Source organism: Uloborus diversus, chromosome 6, assembly GCF_026930045.1.
Source record: "Uloborus diversus isolate 005 chromosome 6, Udiv.v.3.1, whole genome shotgun sequence".
In the NCBI taxonomy this organism is placed as follows: Eukaryota; Metazoa; Arthropoda; class Arachnida; order Araneae; family Uloboridae; genus Uloborus; species Uloborus diversus.
Genome location: NC_072736.1, coordinates 150,692,211 through 150,717,389, shown reverse-complemented (window position 1 = coordinate 150,717,389; position 25,179 = coordinate 150,692,211). Strand labels below are relative to the sequence as shown.

Below are 25,179 nucleotides of genomic sequence, written 5' to 3'. Positions count from 1 at the left end.
ATTAAAATACTGAAATTGTGTTTACATTTATCTCAACTGATCCTACTTCCCAAAGTTGAAATTTAGTCATCATGCGAAAATAAAAGCAAAACAATAATCATTTGACACAAATCAGTTGTTGTTGCTTTGTGCCAACTAAGCTGGCAATTTGAGATGCCCCACTTCACTTTTCCAACTATACCGTAATTTGGTGTGAAGTCCGACTTCCACAGGTACACAAGTGCCATAAAAATCCGTTTATGGGGTAGGCAATCTTTTACAGCATAACAACACATTCACACAAAAAGGAAAGGACAAGAGAGAGAATGCACATCCATGGTCGAGCCGGGACTTGAACCCATGACCTCCCCATTCGCAGTCAGACTTATCTGTCTATTGGAGAAGAAGGGTGGCCACAAGTCAGTTCACTGAATTAATCATTTTAAAGAAAAATCCTGCAACAAAAATTGAAACCGATGCAAGTACTTACTAACTCATACAATAGGTAACTTCCTACAATCGGACGTATACTTATAATTCTGACTGGTGAAAAACAAGCTTGTAGGAAACGAATGGACTAATAGTGGATTGGTTGGAACACTCCCCTTTAAATATACAAGAGAAAAGGTTTAGATACTCCATGTTGCTTGAGTTATGGATTATTGTTTCAGTAAAGTAGGGAAAACAGCTACTTTCTGCCAATTATAATAAACAAGCATGAAAACTAAAAAAGGGAGAATTTCACCTTTTCTTAGTGATTAAAAATAAAATTCTTCTTGTTGTTGTTTTTTCCCCGCTGTTACAGAGAAAAGCCTTAAAAAAAAACCCTGTATTACACATAAACATTAATTTATTTCTTGACTTTTAAGGTATCCTCTAAACATGCAAAACTCTACCATTCTTTACAAGAATGAAACATTTTCAAATAACAGAAAGTTATAAAATACTAGCATTCCCGTACCCGGCATTGCTCGGGTAATGAAATTAGCAGGGGTTAACAGTGCTTGGTGCACTTAGTTTCGAAAATCCCCTATAATAATTACTTATTACCTATATTTTTTTTCTAATTTTGGGAGGATACCGGGGCCCTTGGACTCCTTATATATATGCCCTTGTCCTCAACCGATCTTTAACTGTTATTAACGATCCTTTTAAAGTATTGATTATCCTTGCAAACACAGGTCATCCACATTTTATTGTTATACCTATGTGATATTGGTAGATTTAAGCAAGAACTTCTTTGTATACAACATTTTTAGTTTTTCTTTTTTTTTTTTTTCTTTTTTCTGGTGCTAAAATTAATAAGCTGCTTGATGAACTGACTTTGGAGCAAGCTACATAAAATTGGCCGAGTTGAAAAAAAAAGTGTTCTCTTAAATCGATCCCTGCTACTTTTAACGTCTGTCCTTGTGACTTATTAACGGTTATAGCAAAGCAAACTTTTACAGGAAACTGCATTCTTCTAAATTCGAAAGGATAGTCCGCCTGTGATGATGTTCTTAAAAACTTCGTTTCTAGTTTTGAAAAAAATGAAAGCAAAAGACGGAAACATTATTATTTGACTTGAGAAAAGCCTCGAATAATCACGCGAGAAACAAAAAAAATATCAAAATTAAAATTCGCTATCGACCAAAAGTTGAGATGAAGTACTGAATAATGATTTGAATGGAGGAAAGCCTCCGAAAATAAGGGATTTAAATTTGAATGACAATTTTTAATTCCACAGAATTTAAGGGGTTTTAATTAATTTCTCCTAAACTAATTGATATTTCGAAAAATCCTTTCTTAGTGGATACTTTCGTAATCATGTGGACATGCCTGCCAAATTTCGAGTCTGTGGCTTCAGCCGTTGGCTGTGCGTTGATATATATATATATATGTTATCTCAGGACATTGATTTTTATATATTAAGATTTAAATTTTTTCTTACTCTTAAACGTTATTTTGTTAAATATGATTTTTTGTTTTTTTGTAAAAAAATTTCATATTTTCTTAGACGTTTAATAGTCTGTGATTGATGTTCACAAAACGTGAAGCATGTTCGTAATAGTATTTGAATGTTGGCCCATGCTTAGACTGATGCATTATTGCTTTGTTCCATTAGTGGGCATATTAGCCACTTACTAGAACATAAACCGATTTTTAGTTTGCTGTTTTGCTGTTTAGTTTATGCTTTGATTAGACTTTCTACACGTTTTAATTTGAACTTGTTATCTGATAATCAGAACCAGTAACAAAACAAAATGCCCATTTTTGTTGTGATCCATTACAATGTGCCTATGTGGCTTATTTCTATTAAAAACTAAATGGTTCACTTTAAAGAGTTTTTTTTTTTTTTTTGATGATTGTGTACTTCTTAATTATTTAAGCATAAAAAAAGCAACTATTTTTGGAACAAAACACATTTAAGTGGCCCAATTTAGAGAGGAAACTACTAGTACGTCTATGCTCATAATTGAAGAACGTAGAAAGTAAAGATTTTTATATATCTTTTTAAATCACGGTGTACTTTTGACAATTTCATGCGTTAATAATGAAGCATGAAGGCTCGAACAATGGCAGATAAATAATCTTATGACAGAAATCATGAAAACTTTCATTACAACTGACTTAAAGTCCGAACCCGCCCTGTTATTGGTACACTTCCCCTAATTAGCAATATACATTGTGAAAACTCTATATTTTTGAGAAATTGTTTGACAAACGTCGCCAGTTTATGCTTTACATGCTATTAACAGTTTTTATAAATCACGTGATTCTAGTCCATGAAATGGGGAAGTTGCGTGCAACGGCCCTTTTAAAAAGAATCTAATATTTTGTTTTCCTATAAGTAAAGTGCTGGAAGCGATTGATTTGTCTCCCCTGATCAATATTTGCTATATCTTGACACAAATATTGATATGACAAAAGCTTTTAAAGAATGCTCGTTCAGGAAAAGTCTCACAAAGTAACCTATTTTCCTCGTTTAGTGCTGCTAAATAAGAAAATACAAAGACTATGCTAAAAATTCTTAATGTAAGATTCGTTATATCACTCATATAACTCAACAAAATAAGCCATAAAAAAGTAACCAATTTTCTTTGTTTCATACTGCTGAGTAAGAAAATATTCAGACTACGCCAAAAAAAAAAAAAAAAAATCTGAATGCAAGTTTCTTAATGCCACTCATAAAACTCAACAAAACACTGAAAATGTAAGTGATTTAATAGTTATTAGAGTATGAAACTTGTAGGAATTCTGTAAAGTCATCTGACATCTGACATAGATAACGGCAGCCGATGGTTTTGGTCGAAATACAAGTTTGATAGGTTGACCCCTGAGAAAGGATTCGTTCAAAATATATATTTCAGTAAGACAGTCATTTTAGGGGAATGAAGAAACGAGAAAGTGGTCAAATATGAACGCTACCACTAGAGTTTAAGGATAATCCAATGGAGAAAAGGGTTACAGTGGGGTTGTTTCCTTCAGTCAAAAGTACTCCTTTTAGTCAATGAAATTGATAGAATAAGCAAGAAAAAAAAATTATAACATGGACCCAGAAAATACTTTCATTTTCCCAACAGTTATTTTTTAATTAATTTTTTTAACTGTGCTATTTTTCAAACAAGGCGTGGTTTTCATAACATCACAAAGGATGCACTTTGGCGCATCTTTCTTCCGCGTTTCCACGTTATGATAATCAAGAAGCGAATTAAATATTGCGCTCTACGCTTGCTATCAACCCTATCGTTGCCAATACAAGTGAGTAAAGATGCGAATTAAATATTTTGTTCTATGAATGGCAACAGTGAATGGCATTTCATCATTTGTGATGTCATTGGCAGAAGCGAAAACAATGAAAGCGCACCGATTAAAGTAATTTTTTAAAAATACTAAACTTAAACAAATTATTTAAAAAATGGTCAGATCCTATGTTTTTTAGCATGCTCTTTCAGAAAAAAGTATTTTTAAAATTTTGGAAGCGACCCCATTATTTCAACTATTAAAATATCACCAAACAGGGAATGGCTTCGTTCAAATGCGGAAGAGTAGAAGCAATTTTCACCCTTCGTACCTAGACGAGCGAGTTTCTAGTAGCTTTAGAAAGAATAATAACATTCGCATGCATTTAAACTATAGCTAAAATGTCAACAATGTATAAAAAATGTACGCGAAAGTTAAAAAAAGCATCGTTCATTATTGCAAATGGATTGCACACATCCTCGAGCAAATGTTGCACACAGATTAACTGAAACAGATCATGCTAGGTTACATCACAAATGCATATGGGAAGGTAGATGAATATTTTTGAACAAGACTGATCCGGTCACCCGATTACGGACGTAAGTCGTGTAGATCTAAAAAATTAGTAAGTAGTGTAGCTTTAAGAACCAGGCTTCAAGTAGTCAGGTTTCGGTGATCATGGATAGTTTGATGTCTTTGGAGGAGAAAGGGAAGAAAGAAACAGGAATGTGTGTGTCCTGACGTCAATTTTGCATTTGTTGAGTTAAAATGTATGCATTTTTTACATTTAATTAATCATCACCGTTTTTTTTTTTTTTTTTTTTTTTGAACGTGTGAAGGGCCACGGATAAGCCGCCCGAGGATAATCGGGAGTTTACTGCATTAGAGATTATTCAAAGTACAAAATTTAAATTTATGCTTCAGCTGTTGATGTCAGGTTTTATTTGCTCTAGGGTAACGGCACCAGTAACAGACAGTCGTATGTAAATTTGGATTTAAATAACCAGAATTTTAGGCGGGTAAAACTGATGTTGCTGCGACCCGTGAATACGGAGCAATCATCTATAGTCTAGTGTTATCAGAGTGAATTTTATCAGCCAGTTGGTATTTACAAGGCAGTGGTGGGAGGTTATGAACAGCCACCACGAAGTCGGTCGGTGCTTCATATTCATTTAAATTTAGTAAGGTTTTAGATCTTAAAACAAAGAACTTTTGCACATTTTGAGGAGAAAAGGGGAATTTTGTCCTTTACTCATCTTTTCCTCATCCTGTCTGTAACTGGGTGCTATCAGAATTTTCGGTGTCTGTTACTGGGCCGTCGGCCCTTTATCCCGTAATGGAGCAAATAAAAATAAAATTAACTAATTCAGAGGATCCAGAAGCAGCCAAACGTTAGATGAGATGTAGTTACATGAGAGAAAAATTGTTTAAAATGTTTAAATATATGGAAAGGCTCAGAAAGTTGAGTTAACCTGAGAGCAATATCTTAAGCATGTCTGTTACTGGTGCCGTTACCCTACTGATTTTTTGTTCATATGTAGCCAATGATAAGTGATTACTATGTGCGTTAAAAGCAGCCACTGGTAAGTGATTACTATGTGTGTTAAAAGCAGCCACTGGTAAGTGATTACTATGTGTGTTAAAAGCTAAAAAGCACTTTATTTATTCTTTATTTGCTTCTGAAAGGAACAGTATCCTTCCCCGTGTATTGGAAAAATCATACTCAATCTACTAAATTCTGAAGTTTAGATCCGAGAATTGAAAATAAAATAAGTACTCTGATTCGGCATTGCTTACAGGTGCTATAACCTTCTCAAAAAAGTAAGATTAATGCTCAAACAAAGATGAATTATCAATTTCACGGTCACTACAAAATTGAATACATTTTAAGCAACTATCTGATCAGGCTACTCGGAAACCATGAACTAGATCTTTGTCAATGACTCGTCCACAATTTCCAGATGAGCGCTGGGTATCAATACAAAAACGGTTGCCATGGTGATTTTTTTACTCTTGTTTTCTATTCTTGTCTCTCTGTCTCCTGGTAACAACACTTTCCAAATACAAGTTCTTGATGATTTTGACTAAAATATATCAGTGATTAACTCATCCCGCCCGCCTTCTACTTTACCTTGCAAACCCAGTGACCTATATTACGGATGTGATAACAGTTCGTGATCCATTGTCTAATCTTTTAATTAAGCATATGTTTAATAAGTTATTTTAGGGTTTCTGGTCACATAATATTCGCTCTACACTTCAATAAAAATGTGCTTAGAACGCCCATTAAGAGTTTTTCTGAAAAATTAGTTGTTTTGAACGTAATACAGTACTGTCCTGCTAATCCGAGTCCTGTTAGTCCGCGCTTCAAATAATTACAAATCTCTCCCTCTCTCTCTCTCTCTCTCTCTCACACACACACACACAACTCAAAGCTGGGCATAATTATTTAGTAATTTTCTTTAAGGTTTTTAATAACATATTTTTACTTCCTTTTCCAAAAAAAAAAAAGGAAGTATTGTACTCGCGAAAAATTTTCACTCAAAATTCGGCCTTAATTTCCATTTTGCTCTCCCCCGAATGAATGTTGAGTTTTTTTTTCAACCCGACCACACGCGGATAAATGCCTAAGAACGTACAGACACCCGAAATATCCATTTTGACATTCCCCGAGTTAATTACAGAGACTTTTCTCGTGACGTACGTATGTATGTATGTGCGTATGTATGTCGCATAACTCAAGAACGGTATGTCCTAGAAAGTTGAAATTTTGTACGTAGACTCCTAGTGGGTTCTAGTTGTGCACCTCCTTTTTTGGTTGCATTCGGATGTTCCAAAGGGGGTCTTTTATACCTTTGGAGGGGGGAATCAATGTTAATTTCAATGCAAACTCAAGTGGTGTTATAATTTATGGAAACACTTGGCAATATATCGCCAAGCGTTTGCCCAATGTATGTTGCCCAAGTTTTTTCGCCAACTTGGCGACAAATGTGACGACTTTTTTTTTTTTAAGTCTGGTTTTCATTTGGCCATTGTTGGTGATATTTAGAAAGTTAACTATTGAATCACATTACAATTGCCAATAATGGTGAAATAACTTAATTGGTGTAAAAGGAAGTCATGTGATGCACACGTCAGCTCGTTTTTAAAGGTTTTTGGGTACCAACTCCCCTTGAAAAGAATTGCAAAAATTTACAAATTTCTATTTCAACAATCTGTTTTTTGCGGTAACATCGGATCTTTTTGAGATAAATTGACCATTCACTATTGTGCTAATCCAGTCAAATGGTTACTCGTAAAGGCCACAAGTAACCTAAATTATTTTAAATGTTTAAAATTTCAAATAATTTAACAGCAATTGTTTAAACGACTAAACTTTTTGGGCAATAAGTAGCATACATTTAGGCTGAAAGTAAAAATTGTAAGCACAACTTTAAGAAAAGTATACTATTTGCAGGAACTAAATTGCATACACATGTTTCGCGGGTAGACGGAACCCCATTTTCAACAAAAGTCAACTTTACATTGTAGCAGATGAGCAAAGACAGCGATCTACGATCACGATGGGAGCCAAATTGAACTGTTTGCAGTTTCGGGGTTTTACGAGCAATAATAAGTAAGGGGACAATAGTTCCAAAGTAATCGCAGGTATAGCTCTTGTCAGAAGTAAAAATTGAAATTATAACATTCAGCATTATGGTATTAATTACTCTGCAATTAACAACTTTAAAAAATTTTAAGTAAGCTTTTTAAACTATCTGACAATGAAACTAACATTGTTACTACTAATTAAATATTTTTTTTGTGAAAAAATAAATAAATAAATAAATAAGCCTGTGTCAATTTCTTTAATTTCGAAAAATAGTAAGTAGAAAAAATCTTTGTAAAAGAAGAAAAAATGAAATGTAACTTTTGGGTTATTGATTTTTCCTTGAAGACTTCTGTGATGTTTATAGTTGTACTACTTTATGACTAAATATACACTCCATTAGATGTCGTGATTTTCCAGTTTGTTGTTATACATTAGTTGCTTTTTTCAGTGCTTTCAAAGCTATAGAAGAGTTACTGAAGCCCTAAACATAAGTAGGGGAATGTGAGGCAAGGTTTAATGGTTAAGATGACTGAGTTTTTTCAAACAGAACAAATCAGAAATTTGTTTCGAAAATTACAGTACATAAAGAAAGAACATTGTATTTTATGATAAAACTTGCGTTGAAACAGTATTTTTTATTTTTGGCAGTAAATTTGAGTCTTCAGAAAAAGGTGGAAATTTTTCACTTTTTTTTCTATGGGGCATAGTGAAAAATAAAATTATTTTTCTAATGAAATATTTTCTATCTGACTATAAAACATATTTTTGATCAAAAGAATCAGTAAATGATAGGTTGAGTGAATAAATGAAAAGAAAATGAAAAAAACGAGCTGATGTGTGCATCACATGACTTCCTTTTACTCCAATTTAATGTCATTTCCCCATTATTCGCTATTTTAATGTGATTCAATATTTATTCTCTAAATATCACCAACAATGGCCAAATTGAAACCAAAAAATAACTCCGCCAAATTTGTCGCCAAGTTGGCGACAAAACTTGGCGACCAAAAGACTGGCGATATATCGCCAAGTGTCCGACAAATTATAACGCCACTTGAGTTTACATCGAAATTAACAATGATTTCCCCCCAAAAAGGTGCAAAAGACCCCCTTAGGAACATCCGAAAGCAACCAAAAGGGGAGGTGCACAACTAGACCCCACTACGAGTCTATGTACCAAATTTCAACTTTCTAGGACATACCATTTTTGAGTTATGCGAGATACATACGCACATACGCACATACGCACATACGCACATACGCACACACATACAGACGTCACGAGAAAAGTCGTTGTAATTACCTCGGTGATGGTCAAAATGGATATTTCGCGTGTCTATACATTCTTAGGCACTTTTCCGCATGTGGTCGAATCGAAAAAAAAACTCAACATTCATTTGGGGGTGAGCAAAATGGAAATTAAGGGCGATTTTTGAGTGAAAATTTTTTCGCGAATACAATACTTCCTTTTTTGTAAAAGAAAGTAAAAAAGAATAAATCAATAATTATATGAAGAAAAATAAATGAACGAGTAAAAGAATGAATAAATAAGAAAATAAGTGAATGAATGAATTAATAAGTGAATTACCAATTAAAGGAATGGTAAATGAAGTAATAATTAAATGAAAACGTAAGTGATTTATATTAAATGATTGATTGAGTAAATGAAACAAACTATTTCACTTTGCCCCATCCACTTTGCCCCGTATGTACTTGACTAATTGTACAATTTATTTAAAATACAAATAAGCTCAATATTAACTAAATTTTTACTGCATTGAATATTAAGAGGTCTCAATCAATATTAAAAAGGTTAATAACAAGCACTTTATCATTTTATAGGAACAAAAATAATTTTTGACTTACAACAAAATATTACAACATGAGTATCAATTTTTTAAAGTTGCCTGTATTACCAAATGCATTAATTTTCGTCGGTATTTTTTTCCTGACTGGAATAGACTATATATGGTACTATATAGTTAAAATAATATCTGATAGGTAGAGCTAAAAATATTGTAACTATTTCACCACTTCACTTTGCCCCGCTATCTCACTTTGCCCCATGTTCCCCTACTTACAACAAATGAATTTTAAACAAAAGCACGTCCACTTAGAAATGAACTAATTTTAAGCAACAATTTTTGAAATAGAATGTGACAATTTTTAAACAAGCAGACTTCGAATAAAAATGCATTAAACAACATTTCTTTACACAAAACTCTAAGAACTTGTCTCCATCAATTTCTAAATTTAAATAAACTAATAACAGCATCTCACAACTCACTAGGCATTGATTCATTTGTTCATTCAGTAATAGCACAAATAATTCATTTTTCAACGCACAACATAATCATCTCGCGTTTGCTTTCATCAAATCACATCATCACGATATTTCCAAGTTTTTATTGAAATTATTTTTTCGTGCTGGTATCAAAGAAAAAAAATATTTATGCATGATTGGGAATGTGGGGTAAAGTGAAGTAGCGAGGTAAAATGAAATGGTGAAATATTTTTAGTTTGCAGCGCCACCTATCTAGCAATATTTTAACTATGTTCATAAACATATAGTTGATTCCAATCAAAAAAAAAAAAAAAAGCTCTTTAAAGACCAAGGAAAATAATAACAAAAATCATTTTTATAATATGATCAACAAAATGTAATATTTTCTGGATTATCAAAAATAGTTTTTACTGTTAGAAAATGATAAAGTTTTTTAATTAACATTTTAAGTATTTATTCAGCGCTATCAATGTTATTTGAAAAAGTTCCAAATTTTTTACACTCACTCAAATTTTTACAGTCAATTTTATCAATTTGAAGCAAGCAATGGAGTCTTCTGAAAATATTTTTATGTGTGTTAATAGTCTTTACATAACTTATTTTATCAATTTAAAGCACCTGTTTAATAAGCATCAAAGTCAAATAAGCAAAACAGGTCACAGATTTAGTACACAAAGACGATTTTATACAATACTAGAGGACCCGACAGACGTTGTTCTGTTCAAACTTTGTAAATTGAAAAGTTAAATTTCAATAAACTATCAACTGTTTGAACTGTTTTGTTGAAAAAAATAAGTAAAAAGAAAATGTTTTAAGCTGCTTGGTGTCAGAATGCATATAGTATTTATTACAACTTGATTTAATCTAATGCCCACTGAGCAATTGTTTTATTAACTATTTTTTTCCCCGTACTTGATGGTTTGTTCCTTCAGCCATACTCAAAGGATAAAAAGCGACCTCAGATATTAAGTGCAAAAAACTAAATACCCACCTAGAACAAACGAGAAATCCCGCTGCAACATCCGCCATATAAAAAAGAACAAAACAATCGAAAGGATATCGTTTAAAAAAATGATAAAGGTAAAAACAGTTCTCTGAATAAACGAAAATCACTCCTCCCTTCCCCCATCCCGATGTAAAATAAACACATTCTTCAAATAAATTGACTAAACACTCTTTAAAAATGAAAAACAATTCTTTGCAATTTGAAATATTTATCCAAAGTCGCCAAGCCACCACGTTACTGTAATCCAGCCGATCAGTGAGCGAAGCTAACTCCGACAGATTAGCGGTCCGATCTTTTGAACGAAAACTTTTAAAACTTCATATATTGCCTAATTTGTTCTTTCCACCAAAGATAAAGATCTTCCACTGCACTGATCTTTCGTGTACAGAACTACCCTGTTGTAATTTAATTGGACGAAAATAAAATTTGTTTCGTCTTTATAAACTCCATCATCTTTTCCTTTAATAATATACTGATTAGTTTGATAATCCTTAAAGTATTCTTGACATTGGTGCTAAAAATCAGATGGATTTAAGCCGAGAAACAAATGTTGCTAGGTATGGTTACTTTCTGATCATTTGGTTAGGAAAACCTGAAGCACCGATGTCACATAGTTCAACTACGACGACAGAACACACGTTTTGCGTGAACCTTCCAGTACTTTACTTTAAAATATATCACGGGACCTAAAATCGTTGCTTTCAAGAGAGAGAAATGAAGGCTTCACTCTCTCTCTACGTTTTATTTATTCTCAATCGACATATCACAGGAAGGAAATTTCATTACGGAAAGCAGAGCTGGCTTTCTTATTGTTATTTGGCAACGGGTGAAGTATTTATTTGAGTTCTCGCTCAATAATAGGTTAAAACAAATATTAATCATTTGGGAGATATAACCATCCAATGTTTAAATTAATTAATTAATTAACAAAAACGTTTCCGATTCGATCCATCGCGCTTCTAAACCATGCTAGCCACAACTGAATTGCACACAAAAAATTTGATCAAAATCGGTCCAGCCGTTTAAAAGCCTTATGGTGACAAACGTCCGCACAGAAGATTTTTATATATTAAGATTTTAGTTTTTAAGAAAGGTTTAAAGTAGCTGTTAAAAGTTACGGCCGGTAACCCTAATACACGAGTCGCTACAAAATCGTAGCGATCGATGAAAGTTTGAAAAAGTGGCTCGTTATTGAGACAGTGAATGCTTTGCCATTGCGACGCATGTACCACAACTGCCGGCTGTAGCTTGAAAGCTGTAGCAGCTGTAGCTTGTAGCTGTGCTTGCAGCTGTAGCTTGTAGCTAGAAACTCAAGCTTTCAGACCCTTTTCAGTAACCACGGTCCTGGCCAAGTGAAGATAAAGTGAAAAAAAATTGCGACTAAAAATATTAGCATTATTCGCCACCTGATCGCCCCCCCCCCCCCTGTTGGTTGTGTGTTCATTTTTTGAATACAAACTTAAAAAAAACCCAGAATGAAAAGGATATTGTGAAATCTTACTTGAGGTTTCAAAACAGCTCCGACGAAATAATATTAAGTAACCGTAATGAAATAAAATGAATCAGTAGTTTTTTACCGCGTAAAGATGAGCACTTGAAAATTATATGGCTGTTATTATCTTATCCAGAACGAAACTTCCCTAAATTCAAATGTTGGGTTGAAAATTAATGTAACATATAATAGCTATTTACTTTCAGACAGTTGGATTCGTGAATTTTCAGTTTCCTGGTATCTACATGTTCTCCACAAACGCTGCATTTGCTGTAGCTGACTTGTGCTGGTCCGTTACCTTTGGACTGCACTTCTTTCGACATGTCTCCATCAATACTCTTGTTCTGTTTTTCTTTGTATCCTAATTAAAATACAATATTTATTATTATAAAATTTTGCTATCACGCAAAGTATTTTTTATTATTATTATTCTTTCGATTATATGTGCAGCAATGAAGCCCAACAGACAGTTTATGGGCCACAGGCGACCCGCGAAGCTGAACCGTAGGGCCCGTTATTTTTTTCAATGTTACAAATCGAAAACCACAATTAAGAGCCAGTTTTTATATGAACCGGGCTGAAATGGGGTGTTCGGATATACACCATTTTTGATTTTGCTCACATTTTTATGGTGGATTCTTTTAAAGATTTTAGAAGATACGTAGGGTAGACCAGGGGAATGCCGCCACCTTAAGGAATTTTTAATTTTTATCACCATCAAAAATCGTATTTATTTGCTAGATCAATATTTTGGATTATTGTACGCCATCTTAAGAATGTATACAAAATTTGTTATTAATAAATCTACAAAAAAAAATAGTCATAAAACATCAATTTGTCAACCTCTACACTGTGGCGGTAATACCCAGAGAGCTGGGGTAATCCCGCCACTAGCCAATATGACTAAGAGACTAAGAGGGAAAATTTATTGAAAATCCTATATGCAATTAGCATTACAATACAGGAATTGAAAAGCAAAAGAAATGATATTTTTAGTTTATACGAGCGAAAAAAACAGTATTTTGAATTCATCTGCTTTTCTTAAAATTTACAAAAACCATAAATGTAGTTTACAGCTGTTTCAGCATCGCTAGACTCTGTATGCACCCAGCAAGTGCATCTGTATCATAGTTCGTTCGTTCCATATTTATTGCATATAGCACAAAGTTTGGGTCGCTTAGATTAAAATGGTCATCATTTTAGTCGTCGTCACGAAACTTTTTGACGTCAATGTCCTCCTCATCTGAAGAGTTTTCCAAACTTAAAAGTCGCTTGCACCTCTTTTTAACAAATTTATTCATTTTCTTTTGCCGTGTTGCTTTCTCTTTCTTTGCATTTGGATTCAGTTGTGATATACATTCCCAAAACCTTTGCTGCAGATTTTCTTTCGACTTGTTTCTACTGTTTCTTCTAAAACTGCCTTCATTGGGGTTCCCGTTAGAATTGACGAGTGGTCTTTACTTTTAGAACTTTCCTGTACCATTTCTGCTGCCAATTTTGGAATTGGTGAAAACTTTTCTAGCAATTGAAGAAACGTTTTTTGAGGCACTTCCTGAACGGGCTTTGATGAGCAGGGTGCTACAGCCAGTAACTCACCTTCAGACGTATTGCTCGCATTTACAATATTATTTTCTTCACCAGTTTCTTCTGTTTAACTTCTGTTAACTAACTCTTTTTACTAAGCACAGTTTACAAGAGCGCATTTTCGTTCCTTTAATAAATTGCTTTTGACCTATGCAGTGGAAATATGCTTCCGGGGGAATGACACACCATGGCGATATCACCCCCGGAGAGGTAGCATCATAACCCCAATCCGACAAGATGGAAGAAATGTAGATTAAAGGCATCAAAACAAACGGAAGTGATCAATATTGTTGATTAAATTGTAGGCTAAAATATCTAGTTAAAGGTTGTTCATAGCAAATGCTGCCACTGTAGCATCTAAAGGTAAAACCTCAGCTTATTTAAAGTGGGAAAATAAGATCAAACTTCTTCAAAACAACGTTCGACACTATAAGAAAAAAAACAACGCGCGCAATGGCTGCCATCGACTTGGGGCATTGGTTGTAGCATCGTTTGCTACAGGTCAGGAGCTGTCAGGCCGGCTTATCCGGTTTCCTTGACTCAAATATCAGGGGTGGCGGCAATCCTCCAGTCTATCCTATTTTTTCTTTTCCTCCAAAAAAATTTTTGGGGACCTGTAAAAATTCGTAAAGTGGAGCCCAACGTAGAGGTTTTTCCAAATCAGCGTTTTTTAAAATGCGATTATTTCTGTTTCTTAAGCATCAGCGAAAAAAATTCTTGTGTTGACAATATGACATTTAGTACCTTAATTGAAATATATCGTAAATTTTGTCGCTGACCTTCAGTACAGCCTTTTAGGGGTTGTGAAACTTAGTCGAAACAAATAAAAAGGTACCATGTTTGAGGCCCTCTGGTTCCCTGCATTCAGGCTCAACCATGGTTTTTGTACGTAATTTGTGTAAGAATACATATAAATTATTCAATACCCTCATTAGTTGCATGGCTCACTCTCAGCGCTGCCAAAAAATGGCAGTTTTTGTATCGAAAAAAAAGCTAAAAAGTGCAGTTTTCATCAGTCTTTATCTCAGTGCACTGAGGGTCAGTGTAGAACTGAATACCTGCATTTCAAACTAGAGTATGTTTATTTTCACAAACAAGTGACAGAACTATGCGCAAATTCTTTTCAAGAACATAATTCGTATTTCAAAACAGTAAAATGAACTACTCAGTTTTCAATTCAGTCAACATATCCGGGTTTAAACTTTCCTCCAGGGACTTCCAGATACTATTTAAAGAACTAGTATGATCAAAAACTTACCATAAAAGAGTTATAAACTTGCAAATAGACTGATTATGCTTACTCGCATACTTTATAATATGATAACTAGCAGCAAAGTGAAAGAAAAACATCAAAATATGATAAAAAATGTACTTTTTAGAGGCTTGTAGCTCAGTGCACTAAGGGTTATTATAGAACTTGATGCCTACATTTTAAACTAGAGTGTATGTCTTTTCACAAACAAGTGACATCACTATGGGCAATGGTTCTGCAGGCTCATAAAATGCACCTTAAGATGAGGAAATTTCATAAGAGTTAACGACGTATCCAGTTAGTTGTACTCAAGCTACAATGCTTTGTCTCGCTTTTTATTTTATTGTCCCACTAGTCAGTTAGACAACTATACCCTTGTTTTAAAATTTTATAGTATTGCTTTTATTATAAGTAATAAAATATGACTTGGTAATTGTTTGCTATCATGGTAGTTTGGTGTAGAGAAAATAATTTTTGTCACTAAAATGTACAGCCTAAACAAATGTCAACGAACTAGAATGTACAGTATAAACGAAAAAAAGCTATCTTAATTAAAATAATTGAAAATATACCTAAAACACCTTCAAAATAGTGTTACAAATAACTTACGTTTTCCCGCAATATATATATATAATAACCGGGTTTTTTTTTTTTTCTTCACTTTGTTTCCAGTGATCATATAAAGTATGCGAGTAAGCATAATCAGTCTATTTGCAAGTCTATAACTCTTTTATGGTAATTTTTTGATCATACTAGTTTTTTAAATAGCATCTAGAAGTCCCTGGAGGAAAGTTTAAACCCGGATATGTTGATTGAATTGAAAACTAAATAGTTCATTTTACTGTTTTGAAATACGTGTTGTGTTCTAGAAAAGAATTTGCCCTCAGTTCTGTCACTTGATTGTTAAAATAGACACACTCTAGTTTGAAATGCAGGCAGTAAGTTCTATACTGACCCTCAGTGCACTGAGATACAAGCCCCTAAAAAGTACACTTTTTACCATATTTTGATGACAAAACTGCTATTTTTTTCGCAGCAGTGAGTATTAACCATGCATTTAATGAGCCTATTTAATAGTTTATAATAACTCTACACAAATTGCCCCCAAAAACTGGTTGAACCTCAGTGCATGGAACCAGGATGCCTCAAACATGACACATTTTCACTTTTCACTTTCTTCGGTACAATTTAGCCACCCCTGCCAGGGTCCATTGAAGGTCAGCGATAAAATTAACGTTATATTTCATTTGATGCACTAAATATCATGTTGTAATCACAAGATTACTTTCGCTGATGTTCAATGCACAGAGATAATTGAATATTAAAAAATGTCGATTTGAGAAAAACCCTAAGTTAGGACCAACTTTTGGAATTATTGTGGGTCACAAAAAATTGTTTTGGAAGAAAAGAAAAAAATATGTGTCTTCTAAAATCATTCAAAGAAAATACTGTAAAATTTTTAACGAAATCAAAAATGGAATGTATCTGACCTGCCTGACTCTTATAAAAACTGGCTCTTAATCACAATGTCACAAGCTTGGAGCCGAATATGTGTTCAGAAATTGGTTTCTGGAAAACAGTTGCAAACTGCGTATTAATGGAATGAGCATCAAGTAATGACAACAACAGTTCTTGGTTTGAAGTTTCCTGTCTTTCCTCATGCTTGTTAGAAAGTTTTGAAATATTCTAACATTTTAATGGGAGAAGGGGGGCACATGCGAATGTTGTATGTTTTACTATGATATCTTAATTCTTGCGATTTTGTCCTAAGGTAGAGGATGTGGCACTTGTGAACATCACATGTGGGGCACATGTGAACAGTTTCTATATCCTCTCCATAATGTGAATATTAGTGCAGGATACTATAAGTTTTAGAAAAATTTATTTTAAAGCTTATAATTGTTATTTTTCTTTAATAAATTCATACATTTATGGTTATTTTTTAGATTATTTATTAATTTATTTATATTTTGTTACTAAATATAGTTGGTCACGAATTTAGTTTCATTTAACAGCAACATGAATTAAAAGGACACAAAATATTTTATCTTTATTAAAAACTTAAGCTTAAAATCGTTTTAAATGTACTATTATGAACTGTCTGAAGCTCAAAATTATTATGTAGTAAAATATATAATAATCTTTGCATGATAAAATATTATTTGTGCTATGTAGTTTTATTAGTTTTTTTCTTGTTCCTCCAGTGATCAGAATATGCTCTAAAGTTTGACATTGAGCAGTGTTATAATTCTGGGATTTTGTTCCCTTAACGATACATTACTATACAATTTTAACTGACACCGCGTAAGTTGTAAACCGCTTAATGTAATTGGTATATAAGTACAGTAAACTCCAGATTATCGGCGGTCGGATTATCTGCGGCTCGGATTATCCTCGGGTCTTTGCACAATTTTTTTCTTCTTCAACGGTCGTGACTTATGATTGTATTATTGTTTGATTTTAGCTTTTATATATATTTTTTACAATCAATGTTATTCTTTTTAGCTATAACTTAAATGCATGTGTGAGTTTTATTCCTATTTTTCAGCGATTGTATACACCAGTGTTGTTTTTCACTTATTATTTGGATTATCCGCGGTTACCGTGCCACCCTAATCCGCGGATAATCGGGAGTTTACTGTATATGTGTCATATTAAGGAGTTATTCCTCGAAACATGATGATAGTCACGAGTTTTAATCTTTTGATGTGTGCCCAGGCTTGTTCACATATGCCCCCCCCCCCCTCGCCTGAAGGTACATGTGAACAACTGAAGACACTTTCTAAAAATTCCATAAGGCAAAGGATTTTTTTTTTTTTTTTTTGAAGTACCAAAAAAATCTACGACATAAAAAAAAGACTACTCGATCATGGGATCATGGGGACACTTTTGCAGTGAGTAATTGATAATATTGTTGGAAAAATTAAAAAAAAAAAAGAATTGTTTACATGCCCTTTCCTTTGCGTGTTTTAGTAGGCCCGAAAGAAAAATATTAATATGAAGTGTAGCATTCGGGTAAAAAAAAAGGTTAGAAAAGGAATTAAAACTGTTAATTAAAGTTACTGTTAATTACTTTTCAGTTAAAACTGAAGAAAAATAACTGTTTCAAAAATCCATTCTAAAAGACTGTCTTTATGTTAAGTATTATGTTCTAATTTGCCTCAACAAAACCGCTTTCAGTGACATTTTAAGAAAATATAACGTTTCCTGTGTGCAAATTAAATGTTATACAATGAAGTTGTCCCACTCATGCTCCAAATATACATAATAATCCAATTGAGTTTTGAATTTTAAAAGTCAAATAATATCCTGTTCTAATAAGAAAACAATACAGCCTTGTAATAATAAGTTGCAGATCTACTTATTTACTGTATTAATTGCATAATCAGCAGATCTATGAAGAAAAAAAGAATTAATATAATTCTCTACCAACTCAAACCTTTTTGCTTAAGAGTTACCAACTTTTGTTTTAAATGCAACGGCAGATCTTGGAAGAAAATAACATTGAATATTATTCTCTATTAACTCAAATCATTTTGCTTAAGAATAACCAACTTTCGTTTAAAATGTATCGGCGGATCTTTGAAGAAAAAAAAGGATGAATATAATTCTCTACTAACTCAAATCATTTTGCTTAGAAATTACCAACTTTTGTTTTAAATGTATCGGCGAATATTTGAAGAAAAAAGAATGAATATGAGTATCTATTAACTTAAATCATTTTGCTTGAGAATTACCAACTTTTGTTTTAAATGTATCGGCAAATTTTTGAAGAAAAAAGAATGAATATAAGTATCTATTAATTTAAATCATTACGCTTAAGAATTACCAACTTCTGTTTTAAATGTATCTGCGATATTTGAAGAAAAAAGAATGAATGTAATTCTTCACTAATTCAAATCATTTTGCTTAAGAATTACCAACTTTTGTTTTAAATGCATCGGCGGATCTTTGAAGAAAAAAGAATGAATATAATTCTCTACTTGCTCAAATTATTTTGCTTAGAAATTACAAAATTTTGTTTTAAATGCATCTGTGGGTCTTTGAAGAAAAAAGAATGAATATACTTCTTTGCAAATTCAAAAAAGCCTCACCTTTGTTGCTGAAGTTTTGATTTGGAAGACGTGATGGCCGGTACACACGAACGGGACGTTTCCCTTGTCGAACTTCAGAAACATCCATGTCCGAACGTCGGACTTTTTCTTCGAGCGGTGTCCGATGAGATCGTCTGGCGGGGACGGTGGTCAGAACTGAAGTGAAACCGCAACAGGAGAAAGTTTTTGCCGGACAGCGATCAGTATTGATCGTCGAAAAATCTAGGTGAAACAAATAGATCACGCTTCAGTTAAGTTCCTGTTTGGTTGAAACAAACGATATTTTTATTTTTAAAGAGGAGATTCCATAAACAAACCATGGGCAGAACTATATAAAATTAAAAATTTTAAAAAACCCCGACTAAGTCACAACTGTAGAATCAAGAGGGAAAACTGAAAATCCTTTTAAATGCCTTATACTATTAAACATCAATTTCAATTATTTTATTTGCTAACAAATAGAAACTGGCTACAGATGAAAATTTTAAGTCATTCCGTTAAATTTTCTTGTCGGCCAACAATGAATTCAGTGATCAATCGCGTGAATAAAGGCTTAGCCGTTATTAAAATCTGCTTTAAAAAACATTATAATCCGAATTCTATGTAAAATGGTAGTTCCAAACACATTCTATCAGACGCGGAAAAAAATATCTTTATTTTGGTATTAAATTTTATTTTTTTTAAATATGTTATCACTGCAAAAGAGTTGAAAAACCTTTTAGAGGTTTTTAATTAATATCTTCGTTAATTAATGTCATCCAAAGACGCAACCCCTAGCACACTCTCAATCAACTCTCCTTTGGAACATTTTTTTTTTTTTTCAAAATCGCTCCAACCGTTTAGGCGCTAGAGTGCTACGGACAAATACACATACACACAGATACACAGACACGTCAAACTTATAACGCCCCTCCTTTGTGTGTCGGGGGTTAAAAATAAAAACTTAATATCTGTTACATTTGAAATAACAAGATATATTTTAATATTTCAGCACAATTGAGTTATTTAAATATTTGTTATGTTGTTTTAAATGATAAGAAAATTTTGGTTTCTTTTTTCAAGGTCTTTCAATCTAAATACGTCTGAAATCATTATACATTTTGAAATCAATCTCATTTGACATAGGTATTCCAAAGTATTAAGGATTTATTGCTGTTTTTCATCAATATAATAATTAGGTGATAATACATATTTCTCACCAAATGCATAACTTACTGAGCAAAGAAGCACGTTTAAATACTTTTGCTGGATTTTCAGTACTTTTCTGCTTTTGAAAAGTCTGAAAAGGCGTTATTTTAACTGATGCCGCTAAATTCACAATAGAGGAAGGGTAATTAGAACAAATTTGCTTTTTGTGCGATAATTTACAATCCTTAAAGCAGGAGACAATTTAAAAAGCAAGAGATTTCAATTAAATGAAAAATGTAATCTTGAGCACTTTTAACGCAACTTTACCTAATGCAGTCATTTTTACTTCCTTTTACAAAAAAGGAAGTATTGTATTCGCGAAAAAAATTTCACTCGAAAATCGGCCTTAATTTCCATTTTGCTCGCATCAAAATGTGTATTGAGTTTTTTTTTTTTTTTTTTTTTCAACCCGACCACACGTGGATGTATGCCTAAGAACGTATAGACAGCCGAAATATCCATTTTGACTATACCCGAGTTAATTACAGCTAGTTTTCTCGTGACGTCTGTATGTACGTATGTATGTGCGTATGTGTGTATGTACGTATGTATTTCGCATAACTCAAGAACAGTATGTTCTAGAAAGTTGAAATTTGGTACATAAACTCCTAGTGGGGTTTAACTGTGCACCTCTCTTTTTGGTTGCATTCGGATGCTCCAAAGGGGGTCTTTTATACCTTTTTGGGGGGAAATCATTGTTAATTTCAATGCAAACTCAAATGGTGTTATAATTTGGCAAACACTTGGCAATATATCGCCAAACTTTTTGTCGCCAAGTTTTATCGCCAACTTGGCGACAAATTTGACGGTTTTTTTTTTTTTAAATCTGGTTTCAATTTTGGTCACTATGGCGATATTTAGAGAGTTAAACATTGAATCACTTTAAAATTGCCTATATTAGAAAAATTATTCTGTATAAAACGTTTTTTTTTTTTTTTTTTTTTTGCTTCGGTTCGCAATAAACTTGGGGTGAAAATATTTGAAGCGTTTCTTTGCTTACTCCAAGTCAAGGCATTATTTTTATTAAATTAACGTAAAAGGAAGTCATGTTATGCACACATCAGCTAGTTTTTCCTAGTTTTATTCTGGCTATTTATGAATGAAACCAGCGTTGAATTTTTTTTTTTTTGAGTACTTAACCTAATTAGAGTTTAACAGAAAGGTGTTTTAGTGTTTTTTTTTTTTTTTTTTTTCACTGACACGGAGTCAATACTCTCATTGCTTTTCAAGAAATCAAATGCGAATCGAGGAGGTGGGTCAGGGGGTTACAACCCTTTTAAAGCTACCCAAAGATAGCATAACACCGCGTTTTGAGCGACTTTAATTCAGAGAAATTACCCAGGGAGAGAGAGCTCTGGAATTCTATTTGTGGTTGAACGCACTTACGATCCACCAACCCCTTTTCCAATTTGTGTGGTCATAATGACCTCCTCCTCCTACAAACCCAAAAGCCGGATCCGCTCTGGCATTTGATTCACCTATTAAAGTAAAGGAAGAGATGATTCATTTTGCAATATCAAAATTTTAACAACCGCAGCCTCATCTTAGATCTCTCCCGAAAAATAATGATGGTGATTATAATATAATGACAATGTGATGACACAGAAACTCATTGGCATATATAGATAAGATACAAATTTTTGATGGTTGAAAACTAAGCTTAATGACATGGGCCCTCCGTAACGAAGAAGTAATAATAAAATTCAGAGCAGGTTACCCCTTAAAGCAGACCTTCATTTTGGCTTGAACTCTTTGAATTCTGATGCTTGCGGACAGGTTTTTTCTCTGGTGTTATCACAGGACGGTGAAGATAAGGCTTCGGATTCAGCACAATTCTTGTCCCTGGTCTGTCCGGTGGACTGAGGAGAATTTGAAAAACAGAAAATATTAGGGAGATTAAGTGCCCAGAACTGAGAATTCTATGAAGAAGCAATTTTAACTGTTTTTCAAGATGTTTTAGTAACTACATTAGATTAAGCAAGATACTACTGTGTTCTTTGAACAGGAGGCATGATTTTACCAAGCAGAAGTTGCCTGTATTCAAAACTGTTTCACACCATTTTTATAGTAAACGTAATGATGTTGTTTTGATCAAGTTGATGCATCTTGCGTGGGTCAAGTTGATACCGTGTTACAATTCTACTCACAAATTTTAAGTCTTTTTTCTTTTCCCAGAAACGCTTAAAAATTACCAAAAAAACTGAAATAAAGGAAATTTTTCCTGAAATATTTGAAAGAGCGTATTTCGGAGAAAATAGCCATACTTGTATTATCTGTAAAATAAAGTTACGTTTATCAACTAACTCGAATTAAGACTTCAAATGTTTTGAGAAAACTTTCTTTAAAAATTAAATTTGTATTAAAAACTGCCTTTCGTTGCTTTCGTCAGCATAATAGTTCAATAATTGATGCATCGAGTTGACCCACGTTGGGTATAGCTGATACACTTCGAAAATTAGTTAAATATATTCTTATCTGAAAAACATTATTTTAACAAAGGTACTGAAATCATTATTTGATGAGACGATGGTAATAGTATTACATGAAACATTATTTCGGTACTTAACATTAGCAACAAAAATAAGGAAAATCAAAATGTGAAATGTGTAACAACCGTATCCGGTCTCCCCTAACCCTTAAGAGATGGCAAACATACTTATATATCAGTAACATATCAAAGCAAGAAATTGGAATTGAACTTGAAAATCTACTAAGTGGTTTTTGTAGCAACATGCGTGGGATTAACGCGTAAAAACGTTAGCCTAAAGTGTAATCTTGACTTTTAAAAGGAGTTAACGACCCGTGGAGGTAGTGATTTGTTACGGAACACCCACATGGAGAACTTTGTGACCACGAAAGATTTTACGTGCACCACTCACCATAAGCACGCGCCTTTCAAAGATGAAATATAGTATTCAAAAACTCTGAAAAAGCATACCTGTCTACAAAAGGTACTTTTGAATGATCAAATCCTTCCTCTTCCCAAATATCAGCATCCAATCGGAAGGGTTCTTGTTTCCGCTTTAGCTTTTTGCTGTTGTCTGATGTCCATCGATGTAGGCATTTCGGAATGTGGAGGTGGAGGGAGTGCTGAGAATAAAGTCCACCACATACATAGCAAGGCAAGAAACTAGGTGGGTTTCGAATCTTTTCGTTGGACATGCTTCATTTTACCTATTTAGTTGGTTTTTACCTAGGGAAAAGTTTTAAAAGACAGAAAATATATTTCTTGAGAGACATTTAAAATGAAATAGCATTGATTATTAACCACGGTTAGGAAAATGCTCGAAATTACCTTTTAAAAATTATTCCAAATAAACCATGTTCCAAAAACACTTTCCTGTATTCTACACCAGAGCAACAGCACGTGAGTATTTAAAAATGTGAGTGATGTGCCTATTAAACAGTTAATTTCAATTACTTTTTGAAAAATATTTAAATTTTTCGCTGATCATAGTACACTATGCATAATCAAAAATTTGATAAAAGATATAATTACGTTGCATACAATAGCACTGGACAGCAACGAAATTGCTTCTGAAAGGAAAGTACGCACTTCTGAATAAACTTGACGCTCTGAACATGAATACCATTGAAACGAGCTGATGTGTGCATCACATGACTTCCTTTTACTCCAATTTAATGTCATTTCCCCATTATTGGCAATTTTAATGTGATTCAATAGTTTACTCTCTAAATATCACCAACAGTGGCTAAATTAAAACCAAAATTTAAAAAAAAATCGCCAAGTTGGCGACAAAACTTGGCGACCAAAAGACTGGCGATATATCGCCAAGTGTTCAACAAATTATAACACAACTTAAGTTTACATTGAAATTAACAATGATTTCCCCCCCCCCCCCAAAAAAGGGGCAAAAGATCCCCTTAGGAACATCCGAATGCAACCAAAAGGGAAGGTGCACAAGTAGACCCCACTAGGAGTCTATGTACCAAATTTCAACTTTCTAGGACATACCGTTTTTGAGGTATACGAGATACATACGCACATACACACATACATACCTACGACATAACGAGAAAATTCGTTGTAATTAACTCGGGGTGGTCAAAATGGATATTTCGGGTGTCTGTACGTTTCTAGGCATATATCCACGTGTGGTCGGGTCGAAAAAAAACTCAACATTCATTCGGGGGTGAGAAAAAGGGAAATTAAGGCCGATTTTTGAGTGAAAATTTTTTCGCAAATACAATACTACTTCCTTTTTTGTAAAAGGAAGTAAAAAGCTGAATAGCAGGGTTCGGTCAATCCAAAGTGAAGCGCAGGTCCAGTTAAAATTTGGTGCCTCTTTCGTAAAAAAATCAGCCCATTTTCAAACGAGTTGTTTCGAAAAAAGGGATGAAATGAATTATTTACCCCACCTCGATGCCCGGAGCAAAGGATCAGTAGGGCCGTGCGTTAATCAGGCCCTGCTGATTAGCTTACGTTGCAAGAACATTTGCTTTTTTGTGTTACAAACGTGCTCCATCAGTAACATGAATACTTAAGAAACCTTGCTCCACACAGCATCACCTCGTAAATCCTTATTTACGCTACATGTGAGGCAGTGAGAAGCAAAGGAATGTGACAAAATTAAAAATTTGGAGATAACCAGTACAAATGGTAGGTGAACCGCTCCTCTGTCTTGGGGCAAGAGCTGGTACTAGTAGCTATGGTATAGGTGCTGCTGTACAGCATGATTTAGAAAAAAAAAATCGGTGAAAGCCTACCTAGGACGTTTTCTTCAAACGCGTTTTATTCAAAGCTTGAAAAAGTCTACTTACATCCCTTTGCTTTTCACTGCCTCATATATACAAACGAAGTCAGGAAATTGATTGCGAAATACACGAAGAAAGAGTGAAAAACGGCATTTTCTTTCGCTTAGTGCATATAACCTGTCAGTTCGAGTTTGTGCAAAATTATCTCGATAAAATGCAACTAAAATTTAAAAAAGCGTTATTGAGGGGTCTCACATTAAACAGCTCTT

At 33.6% G+C, this 25,179-nt stretch overlaps 1 protein-coding gene across 2 annotated transcripts in view; it reads right to left on the bottom strand.

Moving 5' to 3' along the window:
• The window catches only part of LOC129224658 (uncharacterized), a 68,245-nt gene that overhangs the window by 24,829 nt on the left and 18,237 nt on the right, over positions 1-25,179 (bottom strand). For both annotated transcript variants that reach the window (XM_054859197.1, XM_054859198.1), the window contains exons 2-5: positions 23,133-23,387; positions 21,926-22,053; positions 19,007-19,228; positions 12,277-12,437 (exon numbers count right to left, since the gene is read on the bottom strand). In XM_054859197.1, the coding sequence (XP_054715172.1) occupies positions 12,277-12,437; positions 19,007-19,228; positions 21,926-22,053; positions 23,133-23,356 (735 nt within the window). In that variant the 5' untranslated portion in view covers positions 23,357-23,387. The remainder of the gene's footprint in view (positions 1-12,276; positions 12,438-19,006; positions 19,229-21,925; positions 22,054-23,132; positions 23,388-25,179) is intronic.